Source organism: Lepidochelys kempii, chromosome 14 (assembly GCF_965140285.1).
Source record: "Lepidochelys kempii isolate rLepKem1 chromosome 14, rLepKem1.hap1, whole genome shotgun sequence".
NCBI classification, from domain to species: domain Eukaryota; kingdom Metazoa; phylum Chordata; order Testudines; family Cheloniidae; genus Lepidochelys; species Lepidochelys kempii.
The window spans coordinates 26,238,923-26,254,768 of NC_136393.1; the positions used below are offsets into that span (position 1 = coordinate 26,238,923).

General features: G+C 53.8%; 1 protein-coding gene across 4 annotated transcripts in view; it reads left to right on the plus strand.

Moving 5' to 3' along the window:
* Window positions 1-14,715, plus strand: part of MYOCD (myocardin) — a 471,633-nt gene extending 456,918 nt beyond the window's left edge. For 3 of the 4 annotated variants that reach the window (XM_078848420.1, XM_078848421.1, XM_078848422.1), the window contains 2 exons: window positions 7,419-7,476; window positions 11,980-14,715. In XM_078848420.1, the coding sequence (XP_078704546.1) occupies window positions 7,419-7,476; window positions 11,980-12,539 (618 nt within the window). In that variant the 3' untranslated portion in view covers window positions 12,540-14,715. Of the gene's footprint in view, window positions 1-5,300; window positions 5,415-7,418; window positions 7,477-11,979 lie in introns of all 4 variants that reach the window. The other variant, XM_078848423.1, reaches the window with a different exon arrangement.
* The last annotated feature ends 1,131 nt before the right edge of the window (window positions 14,716-15,846 follow it).

Genomic DNA, 15,846 nt, shown 5'->3' on the forward strand with positions numbered 1-15,846 from the left:
AACATGGGCAGGAGCAGTACAGCACAGGAAGAGGAGGGCAGCTCTGGGAATCCGGGGGCACAGGTAGTACAGTTGCTTCGGGGGTTGCTTACCCAAATCCAGGGGGCCCTAAGCGGGAATATTTTGGGAGGCCACCCGCATAACACATACTAAAAAAGCAAATAGGGAGGCCCTTGAGCTGCTTGGGGCCCTAAGCAATTGCTTAGTCTACTTATACCCAGCGCCGGCTCTGTCAGGGGAGACTGCACACCACTGCTGACCTCCAGGGATCAGAAACCATGAGTCAGCCCCAATCCCTGAGCTGTTCACAGTGTTGATGCTGTGTATTTGGTTTGTCGTGTGTTGGTGCTCCCCTGCTATTCCCGGGGGGGGGGGACAATCAGTGCTGCCAGTGCCCCCAGTTGGGCCCTGCTGCAGGAGCTCTCACCCTACACTGCCCGTCCCTGCCCAGCAATGAATGCTGTCCCCGCGACAGCCCCAACCCAGACTTCAGCCCCTCTCTGCTCCTCCTTTGGGTCTTGCCCCTTCCAGGCTTGGGGGCTGCACAGGGTCCCCTCTCCCTGTTCCAGGCTAGGGAGCTCCAGGTGCCCCTCATCCCCCTCTGCCCTGACCCAGGCGGGAGCTGCAAAGCGGAGGGAGGGGAAGAGGAACCCTCCCTTCTCTGTTGCTCACAGGGAGAGAGGCAGGAGGGGGCGGGGCCACCCGGAGCAGCTGGGTTCTTTATCTCGCCCTCCCTTCCTGTGAGAATGGCTCTGGCTGTTGAGGGGAGAGGGAGGGGGAGCTCTGCCTGCAGCAGATCTGATTGGTTGCTCACCCCCAGAAGGTGGGCTCACCACAGATGGCTCCCGTACCAGCCAATCCTGTAACAGCAAAAACATTGCAAGAGCTGGGGGTGCTGTGGGAGTGACACGGGGAAGGGGGGCACTGTGTGTGTGACAGGTGGGGGAGGGCCACTCTGGGGGCGATGGGAAGGGATGCACTGTGGGGGTGACACAGGGCAGGGGGTGCTGAGGAGTGACGCTGGTGGGAGGGCCATTGTGGGGGTAACGCTGGCAGGGTAGGGGGCCTGTGGGGGTGACAGGTGGGGAGGAGGAAGCTGTGGGGGGTGACAAACCCAGGGAAGGGGACCCTGTGGGGGTGACAGGCAGGGGGGAGGGGGCTCTCCGTGAACCCCCCCGTTCAGGGAGGCTAGCCCCCTGTCCTGCCCCATCCTCCCAAGGCCCCTCACTCTTGCCCACCACAGCCAGAGGAGCCCCAAGACACCCACTGTGGCCGGAGGAGCCCCAGATGGTTGGCCTGCCCTTCCCCGAGAGCTGACCTGCCCACCTGAGCCACCGCAAGTCCCTGCCCATCTGCCCAAACTGCCGTGAATGCTCTGCCTGAGCCACCCCAAGTCCTGGACAGCCAGAGGAGCTCTGAGCCCTGCTGCGTCCTGGCCCCAGGGCCGTGGCAGGAAGCATTAGCGGAGGCTTAGCCTCCCCCAGCCTCCATTACACGCCACCCATGAGGCCCCTTTGAGGGTGACAGGCAGGGGAGGGGGAAGTTGTGGGGGTGACACAGCCAGGGAGAGGGGGCCCTGTGGCGGTGGCACAAGCAGGGTGAGGGTGCGCTGTGGGGGTGACTTAGCCAGGGAGGGGGTACTCTGGGGGTGACAGGCAGGGAGGAGAGGGTGCCCCAGAGGTGACACCGGCAGGGGGAGGGGGCGTTCTGGGGTGACAGGGAGGGAAGACTGGAGGATGACTCTGGGAGCAGGGCACTGTGAGTGACGGGCAGTGGGAGGGAGAAACTATGCAGGTTGCAAAGGGAGCAGGAGACTGTAGTGGGGTGACACAGGGCACAGGAGGGGGCAGTAATTTAGGTGGTGGCACAAGCAGTGGGAGCTGGATACTGGAGGGGTGACACAGGCCATGGGAGTGGGGTAATATAGGAGGTGACACAGGCAGCAGGATCAGGGCAATATTGTGGGGTGTCACAGGGAGCAGGGTTGTACTGTGGAGAGCAACAGAGTTGCAGCCAGGGAGCAGGTGTAATTATTGGGTTCCTCTGAACCCAAAACTCCTAGGGTGCCAGTAGCCTTCAGCAGCTAGGCCTTGTAGCCCAGCCTTGGAGGGTCCCATACCCACTCAGGCATGTGGCTAAGGGAAAGGGTTTTACTAGGATGGCAGGGAAGGGGCGAAGGTGCAAATACCCAGGTACAGAGGCTTAAACTGTTACAGTTCAAACTGAGCAATAGCAGTATGTGAATGGGGCTTTTAAAGCCTCGTGCCTGGGGTGCCCTCTCCATCCAGTCTCTATTCCAGCAAATAAGCATTTGAGGGTTACCAAGCCAGGCTTCGTTCGTGACTCTCATAGGGCCACTCTGCACTGGCTCCCTGGCCAGCTTCTGTCGCTCCAGATAAGGCACACACAGACCTGCACCCAGCTGTGATGTCCAGCAGGCACAGCCAGTTTCACAAACAGCTCTGTCCCCTTGCCTGGCCTGGGGGAGGGTATGTGCCATGGGGCGTTGTAGGCCTCGTCCTTGTAGCTCCATTGCACAGGATTGTACCACAGGGAGCAGCGGGGGGAATGGCACAGGGAGCCGGGTTGTACCCTGGGGAGCAGCAGGATCATGGCACAGGGGGCTTGGTCGTACCCTGGGGAGCAGCAGAGTCATGGCACAGGGGCCAGGTTATACCCTGGGGAGCAGCAGGGTCATGGCACAGGGGGCCAGGTTATACCCTGGGGAGCAGCAGGGGGAATGGCACAGGGGGCCGGGTTATACCCTGGGGAGCAGCAGGGGGAATGGCACAGGGGGCCGGGTTGTACCATGGGGAACAGCAGGATCATGGCACAGGGGGCCGGGTTTTACCCTGGGGAGCAGCAGCGGGAATGGCACAGGGGGCCAGGTCGTACCCTGGGGAGCAGCAGGGGGGAATGGCACAGGGGGCTGGGTCATACCCTGGGGAGCAGCAGGGGGAATGGCACAGGGAGCCGGTTGTGCCCTGGGGAGCAGCAGAGGGAATGGCACAGGGGGCTGGGTCGTACTCTAGGGAGCAGCAGGGGGAATGGCACAGGGGGCCGGGTCGTACCCTGGGGAGCAGCAGGGGGAATGGCACAGGGGGCTGGGTCATACCCTGGGGAGCAGGAGGCTCATGGCACAGGGAGCCAGGTCGTACCCTGGGGAGCATGAGGGTCATGGCACAGGGAGCAGGGGCACAATGTCATCATTTTAATTTCCAAAGTGGCCTCTAATCATCGCCTTTATTTCAGGGTCTCTTGTGTTTGCACTCAGGTCAACTCTGCATGCCCAGCTGTGTGTGTGAATTAGGAGTGTCTGACTCTCCTGAATTGCATGTGCAGGTGTCAGCGTTTGGGAGCATGGAACATTTGCAAGCCCAAAATTTCTGATTGACACCATTTGGCAGGGTAGGTGGAGAGAGGCTGGGGCTGCATATCGGGTGCCGTGGGGGACACCTCACCCTACCTCTGCAGTTCCAGTCTCTGGCCACATTCTCCTCACGTGGCTAAAAATCAGACACCATAACCCAGGCCCACCTATAAACAATATAACCAGGGCAGCTCTTCTGTCTTCTCAGCTCCCTGTCCCACAGCAACCCCCTCCTCTGCCCTGATGTGAGCGAGGCCATTGGGAAGGTTCTGAGCCTAACTGTGCTTGGCGTGAGTCCTTCCCAGCTGGGGCTGCCTCTCAGATCTCCAACTGGGAAGTCACACTAGTGCCGGGGGTCCTCACCTGAGGAGGGCGTGTATGACAGAGCAGCATTAATGACCTGTGCTCTCTGTGAGATGGATCTGAGCCATTCCTCTTGGTTCCCATTCGGGGTGTTGATGGGTCACTGAGAATCCTGGTGAAGAAGGAGCTCCAGCTGCTGCTGCTGGGATATGTGTGCATCACTCCCACACTAATCAACACTCCCAGAAATAACACTGCCTGCCACAGTCATGCTGCACCTTGCCATGATAACACCATGGGAACAGGGGAGACAGAGCCAGCCAGCAGGGACAGAGCAGTCTTGGAGCAAAGTAGAAGGAAAGGGAAAGGAATTTGTTATCTGCAGGGAGGAGGTTGGTAGCTAATCTTTTCACAGATTCATAGACTTTAAGGCCGGAAGGGACCGTTCTGATGTTGTCTGGCCTGCTGCATAACAGGCTGCATGCAGAATGCTACTCAGTCACATTCATTGGCAAGAACCCAGAACAAAATGAGCAGGTGTTCTAGCAAGTTTCCCTCAGAACCTCTACCAAGAAACTCATCTTTGAGTTGCAAGATTCCTGCTAGGCCAGTGTGTGAGCCCCTTCTAAGAAGAAGACACCACTGGTTCTGTAAATGCTCTGCGTCTGTTTTCTGAAGTGGTGAAATGGGTGGGATTAGAAAAACTGCAGGATAAAACCTGTGCAACTCATTCCCTTGTGGCTTAATCCGGCCTCACAGTATTCTTCTCACCACTTACTTAGGGCGAGTAATTGGGACATTTAAAACAGAAGCAGTTTTTCCACGAACATCAGAAGTGAAGGGCAGGAGATTTCAGGCTGAGGGGGATCTAGTATGACAGTTTTGCAAGGATGCCCTAACCCATGTAAACCAGATCTTCAGAGAAGGTCCAGAGAATTGACCCACTGTGCCTCTAGAGACCCTTTGACAAGGGGCAGTAGAGATGAGTGCTGGGGTTACTGCATTTCCTAGCTGGAGCATTGTCCAGTGATTCAGACAATTGAGTCATACAGTGGAATTCGGGTTGGGTGTCAACAAACAAGCATTGCACTGATTAGCATAAGACCTGGTCAGGATCAGCTAGGGCTGCTGTAAGAAGGGAGATAAGGCCAGAAGAGGTGGGTTCATGCACCAGTAACGCGGTATCTTTGGGACCTTGCTGTCTATGTTTGGCCAATATTTTTCACCAGCATATTATTTTGCCTGGTTTTGCTCTTCCTCTTGTTCTGGTGTAGGAATGTTCAGAACTGAGCTGAACAGAGGTGCTGAAAGACAAACTGCTCAGGGTCACCTCATGTTAAAATGCACAGGAACTGTGCATACAGACAGACCTGAATGATTTCCTCATAGCTAGGGGAACTCATAACTAGTCTCCTGAATCCATCTGTCCTGTCCCTAGGCTTGATTCTTCCCTCACTTAGTCTGGTTTGGCCCTGGTGTAATACCATTGACTCCAGTGGAGTTACTTCTGGTTTACACTGGGGTGAGAGGCGGCTTGGGCCCCAAATAAAGGTAGCAAGAAAGGCAGAGAGGAGCATAACCTTTTGCCTGTGGATTGATTACATTTCCCTATATTTCCCCCACGCAGATGACTACGCAGGCAGGTCAAAAGTTTTCTATTCCATCCCCAAGTTTTTGTAAGTCAAGCCCAGCCCTCTCGGAGGTAAAGCAGCCTCCATCCTATGCGGATGCAGTGAAGCAGGTAACTGCATGGTTTTTATTTTCTACAGGAATAGGTTTTACCATTTTGATCTTGTTTTATTTTGATTGAGTTTTATGGAAGTAGCAGCTGTGGCGATTACAGCACATCGCCTGGTCTGTGAGTGAAGCAGGCACATTGGATGTGTACGAGAAATAGCTTGAACTGACATTTTAGGCCTAAGTGCACAAAAGGCATTAGGTGCCTAGAAGATCACTGTGATCCACAAAGCCTGAGTTGGGTGCCCAGGCTCCCTGTCCATTGAATGGGAAGAGTGAGGCACCTTAGACTGCAATCCACAAAAGCCAGCACACTAGGCATGAGCTAGCCAACGGGAGAGGCCAGTGACAGGGGTACATGGTCAGAGGTAGGTGCAAATGCTCTCTTGGCACTCAGTGCCTGTGCTGTCAGCAAGAATCCCAGAGGGAAGGAGAACAATGATAACCCAGAACTGTCAGCCTAGCGGTTAGGGGTCTTACCAGGGATGTGGAAAGCTTTCCCCACCCCGGTTCAAGTCCTACTGCTACCTGAAGGGGGTATTCTTTTGTGTGAGCTCACCTGAGGCCCCGGCCGGTAGAGGTGGGTAGCCTCTGAGTGTGCCTGTCAGACAGGGTCCCGCATGTGACTTAGGCGGCCAAGCACCGCTCTTCCCCCAGTTTGTGAATTTGCTCCGGGGCGTAGGTGGGATGCCCACAGGGGGCCAGGTTCACATGCCCAGCGGCAGGAACACAGGCACTAGGGAACATTTACTGCAAACTATTAGGCGCTGAGTAACCCTAGGCACCTATGGGAGCAGCTGGAGTTTTGTGCATTACAGTGCTCCAGAAACTGGGCCTTAGCTGCCTAACCCCTGTTGTGCATGCAGGCGTTAGCTGCTAAACAATTGTCTCAGTGTGACAGAAAAGCATCAGACTTGATTTGACTTGAATACTGTGCTGGTGAAGGTGCTAGGCTGACAGCTCTGCAGACTGATGCCCTGGTCAAGCAGAGCAGAAGGGGCTAGTGATACGGAGAGCTCCAGTTTTTGGTGCCCAAGTTGAGACACCTCAAATGGATGTGAGCTCCAAGCGGGTGGGGGCGCTCAACACTGTTTGGAAACTTGGCCCCTTTGAAGTGTCCCAACTTGGGCACACCAAATCACTAGTCACTTTGGAAAATCTTGGCTCCTGTAGTTAGACCCAGAGCAAGTACAAGTTTGGCCTGCTCTGCCCCCTGCAAGAGTGCCTCAGCCTTGTGCCTGAGGTGGCGGGGGTAGCTCAGTCTCCGTAGTCCGTTTCATCCCTGGCATCTCATGAGACTGCAATCAGGGTGCCACTTAGTGCCAGCTGTGATGATGGATAGTAGTTCCATTGGTAACTAGACTGAGACCACCAAACTCATCCTACGTGGGCCATTGGATAGCACTAAGTATTGGCATATAATGGCTGGGGGACAAGGAGTCATTTTGTATTTAAATCAAAGGAAACAACAAGGAAAGTGCATTTCATCAGCAAGGCTCAGCTGGACAGCAGGGGGATGAGGGCATGGGGGAGCAGGCATCTTCTGGGGCAAGCACTGAGTGTGCTGGGCACAAGAGTCCCAAGGAGACTGTGTGCACCCAACTTGGTCCTCAGGCTCCTGAAGCCCAGCTGCAAAGCAGAGGCTGATTTAAATGGTTGTAATAGATGGCTGTGCAGCGACTATGGAGCCTATGAGCTCAGTTCTACCTGCAGGGAGGGGACAGAGACCAGCTCATTGCTCACTAGCCACAGCAAATTAGGAAATCGGGAGCCAAGCACATCCACACTGCATGGAGAGTCCTCTTGGTCCCAGGGATTCCCTTTGTCTTCCCCGTCTCTGGATGCCAATCCCGGTCACACGTTGGGGTTTCAGCATACTCTTCAGCATAGCATGGGATCTCACCTTTCCAGCACTCTAGGACTAGCAAAGCTGCATCTTGTGCTCTGGCCCCTGGCCTGAGAAACCGCTTCTAACCCCCTGCTCTCCTCTTGTGGTGTTTTGCTGCAGCAGATGACTCGAAGTCAGCAAATGGACGAGCTCCTGGATGTGCTGATTGAGAGTGGAGGTAGGCAGAGATTTGATACCTTACGCACAGTGCCCTTGCTGGAAAAGCATGCTCAGCGCCGTGGTCACCGTGAGAGCCCCATTGGAGCAGCCTCTTTGAGGCTGACATCTTGCATTGGCTTTCCCTGAGGAAGGAATGGCTGAGGCTGGTTTTAAAGCTTTGTTTTCCATTACACAAGTGGAGCAGTGCTTTGGAGGCACCCTGCACATGTCCACCACTGCTGGGGAGCTTTGCTTTTAACAAATCCTCATGTACATTACTGTAACCACTTTCCTGTGGAGAGCTTGTCCTGTGGTTATCAGCCATACCCATTCTCTAGAGAGAGAGCACCGCCCACGCCCGTTCCCTAGAGAAAGAGCACCGCCCACGCCCATTCCCTAGAGAGAGAGCACCGCCCACGCCCATTCCCTAGAGAGAGAGCACCGCCCGCGCCCATTCCCTAGAGAGAGAGCACCGCCCGCGCCCATTCCCTAGAGAGAGAGCACCGCCCGCGCCCATTCCCTAGAGAGAGAGCACCGCCCGCGCCCGTTCCCTAGAGAGAGAGAGCACCGCCCACGCCCGTTCTCTAGAGAGCACGACCCACGCCCGTTCCCTAAAGAGAGAGCACCGCCCGCATCCATTCCTAGAGAGAGAGCACCGCCCGCACCCGTTCCCTAGAGAGAGAGCACCGCCTGCGCCCGTTCCCTAGAGAGAGAGCACCACCCACACCCATTCCCTAGAGAGCACCACCCACGCCTGTTCCCTAGAGAGAGAGAGCACCGCCCGCATCCGTTCCCTAGAGAGAGAGCACCGCCCGCATCCGTTCCCTAGAGAGAGAGCACCGCCCGCGCCCGTTCCCTAGAGAGAGAGCACCGCCCGTGACCGTTCCCCAGAGAGAGAGCACCGCCCGCACCCGTTCCCTAGAGAGAGAGCACCGCCCGTGACCGTTCCCTAGAGAGAGAGCACCGCCCGCACCCGTTCCCTAGAGAGAGAGCACCGCCCGCGCCCGTTCCCTAGAGAGAGAGCACTGCCCGCGCCCGTTCCCTACAGAGAGATCACCGCCCTTGTCCATTCCCTAGAGAGAGAGCGACGCCTGTGCCCGTTCCCTTGAGAGAGAGCACCACCCACGCCTGTTCCCTAGAGAGCACCACCCACGCCTGTTCCCTAGAGAGAGAGCACCGCCCACATCCGTTCCCTAGAGAGAGAGAGCACCGCCCACGCCCGTTCCCTAGAGAGAGAGAGCACCGCCCGCGCCCGTTCCCTCGAGAGAGAGAACACCGCCCGCGCCCGTTCCCTCGAGAGAGAGAACACCGCCCGCGCCCGTTCCCTCGAGAGAGAGAGAGAACACCGCCCGCGCCCGTTCCCTCGAGAGAGAGAGAGAACACCGCCCGCGCCCGTTCCCTCGAGAGAGAGAGAGAACACCGCCCGCGCCCGTTCCCTCGAGAGAGAGAGAACACCGCCCGCGCCCGTTCCCTCGAGAGAGAGAGAGCACCGCCCGCGCCCGTTCCCTCGAGAGAGAGAGAGCACCGCCCGCGCCCGTTCCCTCGAGAGAGAGAGAGCACCGCCCGCGCCCGTTCCCTCGAGAGAGAGAGAGCACCGCCCGCGCCCGTTCCCTCGAGAGAGAGAGAGAGCACCGCCCGCGCCCGTTCCCTCGAGAGAGAGAGAGCACCGCCCGCGCCCGTTCCCTCGAGAGAGAGAGAGCACCGCCCGCGCCCGTTCCCTCGAGAGAGAGAGAGCACCGCCCGCGCCCGTTCCCTCGAGAGAGAGAGAGCACCGCCCGCGCCCGTTCCCTCGAGAGAGAGAGAGCACCGCCCGCGCCCGTTCCCTCGAGAGAGAGAGAGCACCGCCCGCGCCCGTTCCCTCGAGAGAGAGAGAGCACCGCCCGCGCCCGTTCCCTCGAGAGAGAGCACCGCCCGCGCCCGTTCCCTAGAGAGAAAGCACCGCCCGCGCCCGTTCCCTAGAGAGAAAGCACCGCCCGCGCCCGTTCCCTAGAGAGAGAGCACCGCCCGCGCCCGTTCCCTAGAGAGAGAGCACCGCCCGCGCCCGTTCCCTAGAGAGAGAGCACCGCCCGCGCCCGTTCCCTAGAGAGAGAGCACCGCCCGCGCCCGTTCCCTAGAGAGAGAGCACTGCCTGTGACCGTTCCCTAGAGAGAGAGCACCGCCTGCGCCCGTTCCCTAGAGAGAGAGCACCGCCCACGCCCGTTCCCTAGAGAGAGAGCACCGCCCACGCCCGTTCCCTAGAGACAGAGCACTGCCTGTGACCGTTCCCTAGCGAGAGAGCACCGCCCGCGCCCGTTCCCTAGAGAGCTCTGTCTGTGCCCATTCCCCACAGAGAACAATGATCCTGTGATGCTTTCTCAGGGGGACCCAGAGCTGTTAGTCACTGTGTGACCCCTCTGCTCCAGCTAGAGACAGATTTGCTGGTGCTAAGTTGCTACCCATGCCAAACAAAGTTCTCGGGGCTCTGTCAGCCCTTACTTTGCCTTACAGGTAACACTTGTGCACTGCAGTTCCTGAGCCCCCTCAGAAACCATTCCCCTGGAGCACCCAGCCCCTGCCATTGGCGACTCACAGAAATTATCTTGCTATCTCCAACTAAGAATTCACGCTTTGCTTAGTATTACAGCCCAGAGGTCTTCATATGATCTAACAGAGAGGTTTATTAAGAAAGATTGAGATTTCAATGATATAAAGAAGGGTAATGAACCCAGAAATGGTTACAAATAAAACAGAGTGTAACACACTTCTAAGAGACAAACATAACTTTAGCAGGTGAAAATCTTGGTCTCAGATAAGCAGCTTACCTAAAGCAACCTCTCAGCATCACCAGCCACCAGGGCCAGGATCCAGCTTTCATGGATACAAAAAGTGCTGTCCTATTTGCTCAACAAAGGGGGACACCCTTCTTACAGTCCAGTAAGCCTTGGCACTGTATCCTTTGGAAGTGTGCCCCCGGATAAAGGTCTTCTCCTCTGCTGTTTCCTCTCCCGGGAGCTGAAGTCATGCAGCTTTCTTAGCCTATTAACATGTTCGTCCCTTTTGCCTCCGATGCAAATGTAATTACCCATTGACTTAGGCTTGCTTTACATCTGAGACCTATGCAGCCAGGTAAAGCAACATTCCTTTGTCTGTGTTGATAACCTCTGTTATCAGCCCTGCCCAGTTACCTAGTGTAAACCTATTTTTAGCACATACATACAACTTCTTGAAGAACACCTGTACAGACATCTCATGATGCTTATGCTGACCAGTAGAATATAAGCTTTCATTTGATACCTCATATGACAGTCTTTAGAGATAAATACTATACCAGCCATGTGCTGGTTACAATGACTCTGTCGGGCCTGGCAGGTATTGCTGACACAGAGCAGTGAACCACTAATGGCTTTTGAGTCACACAGTGCCCATTCCCCACACTCATTTACCACGGCCATGTCTAGGCCAAGCATTGCCTAGGCCCATCCCTTTGGGGAACACTAATTATGCCCCTTGCCCACACATACGAGCTACGAAGATGCATTATCTGCTCTGATGATGGCCTACAGGGCCATTGTCTGTACCCTGTCCATATGCCAGTGCCTATTGAGAAAGCATCATTGATGCTTACCTGTCAGTTGGCTTCCATACTAGGTAATCAAACTTTAAAAGCATCTCCTGTCACTCGCTCCTTAGATGGGTTGGCTCCGTGTTCTCGGGCATTGCTGATTATAGCGTTCCATGAGTAGGCCTTGTGGTGACTTTGGAAGCTGAGCAGTTGAGGGCTGGTACTAGCAGAGCCCTGTATGACATGGACAAACCAGGCCATTCTGGGGTGATTTGACAAGAAAGCCAAGGACCCAGGTGTCCTATTTACAAAGGGTCAGAGCAACATTCTGATCCTGAGTCACCCCGAGCCTGAGAGTCAGTTGGACCATCCACTCAGTGCCGCACTTTCCCCACATACCCTGGGCTGGCTCTCCTTTCACCAGTGAGACCATGCTGATCCATGTCAGTAGCAACAGTCCCAGTGCACTCTCTGTCCCCACACGGCCGAGAGCTAACTGGGTCTCTTAGCAGAGGGTTGTTGCAAGGAGGCAGTTGAAGGAGGACAGTGTGATGCTTTTTCAGATGTCTCTGGGGAACTCCTCCCATGCACAGCGGCATGTATTGGAAAATCAAACTCATGGGCAGTGTAGGCTGGCATCCTTGGCGGCAGCATGACTGCAGATAAGAGGATAAATAGTACAGGGCTAAGCCAGGAAGAGCCTTGCAACTGAAGACGGGCAGTTTGTGTTTGATAAGCTGGAGAAAAGGGAGCTGGTGGATGGATGTGAAGTGTGTGGGGGGGGTAAATGGTGCAGGGAGGAAGGAGGTCTTGTTGGAAGATGTCCGTTTTTGCACTGATAAGGTTGGGGGAACCCTGAGAGGAACAAAACGGTGGGGTAGGCTCTGAGGGAAAGCAGGTAGTCAAAGCATGTGGCCAGTGCAGATGGCTCAGGCTGTTACATGGTGTGGGTCTAATCTCTCCATTTCCTTTTGCAAACAGAAATGCCAGCCATTGCCAAAGAAGATCGTTCCTGCCTCCAAAAAGTACCTCAGATAACGGTGTCTTCAGGGAACACCAGCACTTCATTTCCAAAGGCCTCTGCTCCGTTTGAACATGTTTCCTCAGCCCAACTCTCATTTGACCACTGCACAGGCAGCAATGACACTCACCTTGAAGTCTTATTAAATTCCCAGAGTCCCCTGGGAAAGGTCAGCGAGATCCCCCTCCTGAAAATGGGCGGTGAGGAGTCTCACTTTGAAGGGCTGATGGATGGGTTTTCCAGCAAAGTTGCAGATGAACTTCTGACATCTCAGGAGATTCCTCTCTCGCCCATGGAGACCCAGCTGTCACCCTCCTCTGGTGAAGGCTCCGGTTTACAAATGAGTTTCACTGAATCGCCCTGGGAAACGATGGAATGGCTGGATCTTACCCCACCTAGCTCAGCCACTGGCTTTGGCTCTTTCACCACCACCGGGCCCAGCCTCTTCAATATAGATTTCCTAGATGTTACTGATCTCAGCTTAAACACCACCATGGACCTTCACTTACAGCAGTGGTGAAAGGTGGGGGCACTACAGATGGGAATGTACAGCAAAAGCAGCCAACCACAAGTCCTTTCATTAAACAACAGAACCAACAGGAACTGAGTTCTGGCCCAAAGGGCTAATGTGCGAACCAGTCAGGGGAAACTGGATTTTTCCCAATACATAATTCCTGTCCTTTTTCAGTGACTAAGAATTGTCAGCATAATGACGCTGAGCCTTTATGTTTCACACCTATGTGGCTATTGATGCCTTTTAAAAATTAGACTTCTCTAAAACATTTTTTTATACTTTTTCAGTTTTAGCAGCCATTCACATGAGAACTGGAGTAGCTCGTGACATATTGTGTGGAAAAGAGACCTCACCTGGGAGGAAGCATGAAAGCATCCAGAACAGGGTCCAAGGCATTGCTACCGAAAGCTGCCTCATCTCCTTTAAGAAATACTGCACGGCACATCTTAGCCATGGAGAAAGGCCCAGTTTGGTCAGAAGTATTGTGGGTAGCTAGTGCCATGCTGTCTGCCCACCACAGTGACAAAACACACTGCACTGTACAGCCAGGTCCACCTCGCTCTGCTTCCAGTCTCCATTCCAATTAGTCATTGATCAAAAATGGTTTTGAAGCAAAGTCCCCATAGCACAGACAGCTGCTGTCCAGTCAAGGGCAGAGAGTTGTGCCATGTCAGAGATGTGCCAGAACTCATGTGAGCACATCTCATATGGTCACTTTTAGTGAGTGAAAGCCAAGGCGTGTTCCATGCTGCACAGTTACATTTTATAATTTGACCTCAAAGAAGCCCACACCACAGATGTCCTGATACCTGACTCCAGCTGCTCAGGTTGCTCATAGAACTACTGAAAGAACCTGATGCACTGACAGAGCTGTCAATTTCCTACTAATGTGGTATAAGTAACTGGTGTGGTATAAATATGTCTCCAGCAGGGGACAAGGAGTATGTTGAACCAGGAAGTAAACAAACAGAAGCTCTGGGGGGAATCCCTTGCACTTTTCTCTGCAGTATAAGAAACCTGAGGATGAACCTCTCCTGAACCCTGAACTTGCAGGGAACCCTGAGGGTGGGGGAGAGCCACAGAAATTCAATTGCAATAAATAGCCCCCCCTGTGTGTTCCCCAAGAAATGCAATGGGTCAGAACAGGCCCTTAATTGTGGCTGGAGTTTGTGTGACCATCTGCTTGTGCAGTCTATGCTCCCTATGCCAGCCCTCCTCCCTGCCATCCCTCTCCCCTTCGCGCCTCTCTCCCTCCATTTTCTGAGTTTACTGCTGCCCCACCAGTTGCTCTGCTCAGAGCAAGGTCATCCAGAGAACAGCTGTGAATCCACAAGGCTAGAGGAGCTCGTTCTTCCCAGTTCATCAGAGATGGATGCTTTGCTGCAGCACTGGCTGCAGTAGGAAACCACCTGCCTTTCTCCTCTGAATCATGGTGCAATATTGTTCACTGGGGTCCCCGGTGACAAACGGCCATCTTGTCACCGTTTGGCTTCCACCAAAGAATCTGATGTCTACTGTTTTAGGGATGCATCTACGTTTTTAGGAATTACCTGTCAGCTGTTTTGCAAAAGAAAATATTGTTGCTGACAAAGATTGTTAAAATATTTACAGCCCGCGTGTATTTAATATTTGTGTTACTGGAAGGGCAGCACACTGGCCATGCAGTCATTTGGGGAAGAGCCCAGTGCAAAGGGACTGTGGGACAGGGGGACACTCCCATGTGGGCAACTTGCTGAAGATTTGTTGGAGCCTGAGGAGGAGTCTCTGCAACCCTCTTTGGCCTCAGTTGATGAGGTATTATGTTGTTGCATGTTGTATAAAGAACATGTTAGTAGCTTTTTAAAGTCACTATTTAAAGCACCACTTTTCTATTGTACAAATGTTCACCAGACACTGGTAGCTAGAACAATCACAAGTTGCAATTTGTTAAAAGAATTTCTTTTTTTATAAGTGAGCGATTTTAGAAACCATTCCATGGTGAATTTTAATAGCACTTGAATCCAGACTAGTTTAGCTGCTGCACTGCCTAAATGTACAGGGCTTCCCAGGTAGTTTTCTCCTCTCGACAAATGTATTTCCTTATTTAAAGTGATGCTGTCAACTTAAAACTTATAAACAGACACGTTTCCTCAGCTATGTTACCAACAACACCTTCTTTATTAAATACCCTCTTGTCTTGTCACTCTCTCTGCTCTCAGATTGCTGCTTCATTTTGCTCAGCTGGGACAAGGACAGCCACTGAATTCAGTGTTCAGTTTGTGACAGGTTCCCCCCGGGGTGCCACCTGGAACTGAGGTACCACTAAGCCCCTTGACCCACCAGCCTGGGCTCTCTTTCACACTGTGCTGTGGTCACAAGCTGCAAAGCCCTCCAGCCTGCACTTTCATCAGCATTCACACACATAGGGACACACCCAGCTGCAGTTACACGCAGGCTCTCTAACCACCAGCTTCCCAGCCTAGGACCCCAGAGCAATACCATCCTGCCCTGGTCAAATCTGGTCAGTGTATGGGTTTAATATCTGGTCTGCCTCTGCCTCAATGTGAAGAGAACAGTGCACACTTGTGGTAAGCAGAGATTTTCCCCAAGCACTCCAGTCAAAGCTTACTGCTTTGGATTAAAACATAAAATAAGTTTTTAACTACAAAAGATAGATTTTCATAGAATCATAGAATATCAGGGTTGGAAGGGACCTCAGGAGGTCATCTAGTCCAACCCCCTGCTCAAAGCAGGACCAATCCCCAATTAAATCATCCCAGCCATGGCTTTGTCAAGCCTGACCTTAAAAACTTCTAAGGAAGGAGATTCTACCACCTCCCTAGGTAACGCATTCCAGTGTTTCACCCCCTCCTAGTGAAAAAGTTTTTCCTAATATCCAACCTAAACCTCCCCCACTGCAACTTGAGACCATTACTCCTTGTCCTGTCCTCTTCTACCACTGAGAATAGTCTAGAACCATCCTCTCTGGAACCACCTCTCAGGTAGTTGAAAGCAGCTATCAAATCCCCCCTCATTCTTCTCTTCTGCAGACTAAACAATCCCAGTTCCCTCAGCCTCTCCTCATAAGTCATGTGTTCCAGACCCCTAATCATTTTTGTTGCCCTTCGCTGGACTATCTCCAATTTATCCACATCCTTCTTGTAGTGTGGGGCCCAAAACTGGACACAGTACTCCAGATGAGGCCTCACCAATGTCGAATAGAGGGGGACGATCACGTCCCTCGATCTGCTCGCTATGCCCCTACTTATACATCCCAAAATGCCATTGGCCTTCTTGGCAACAAGGGCACACTGCTGGCTCATATCCAGCTTCT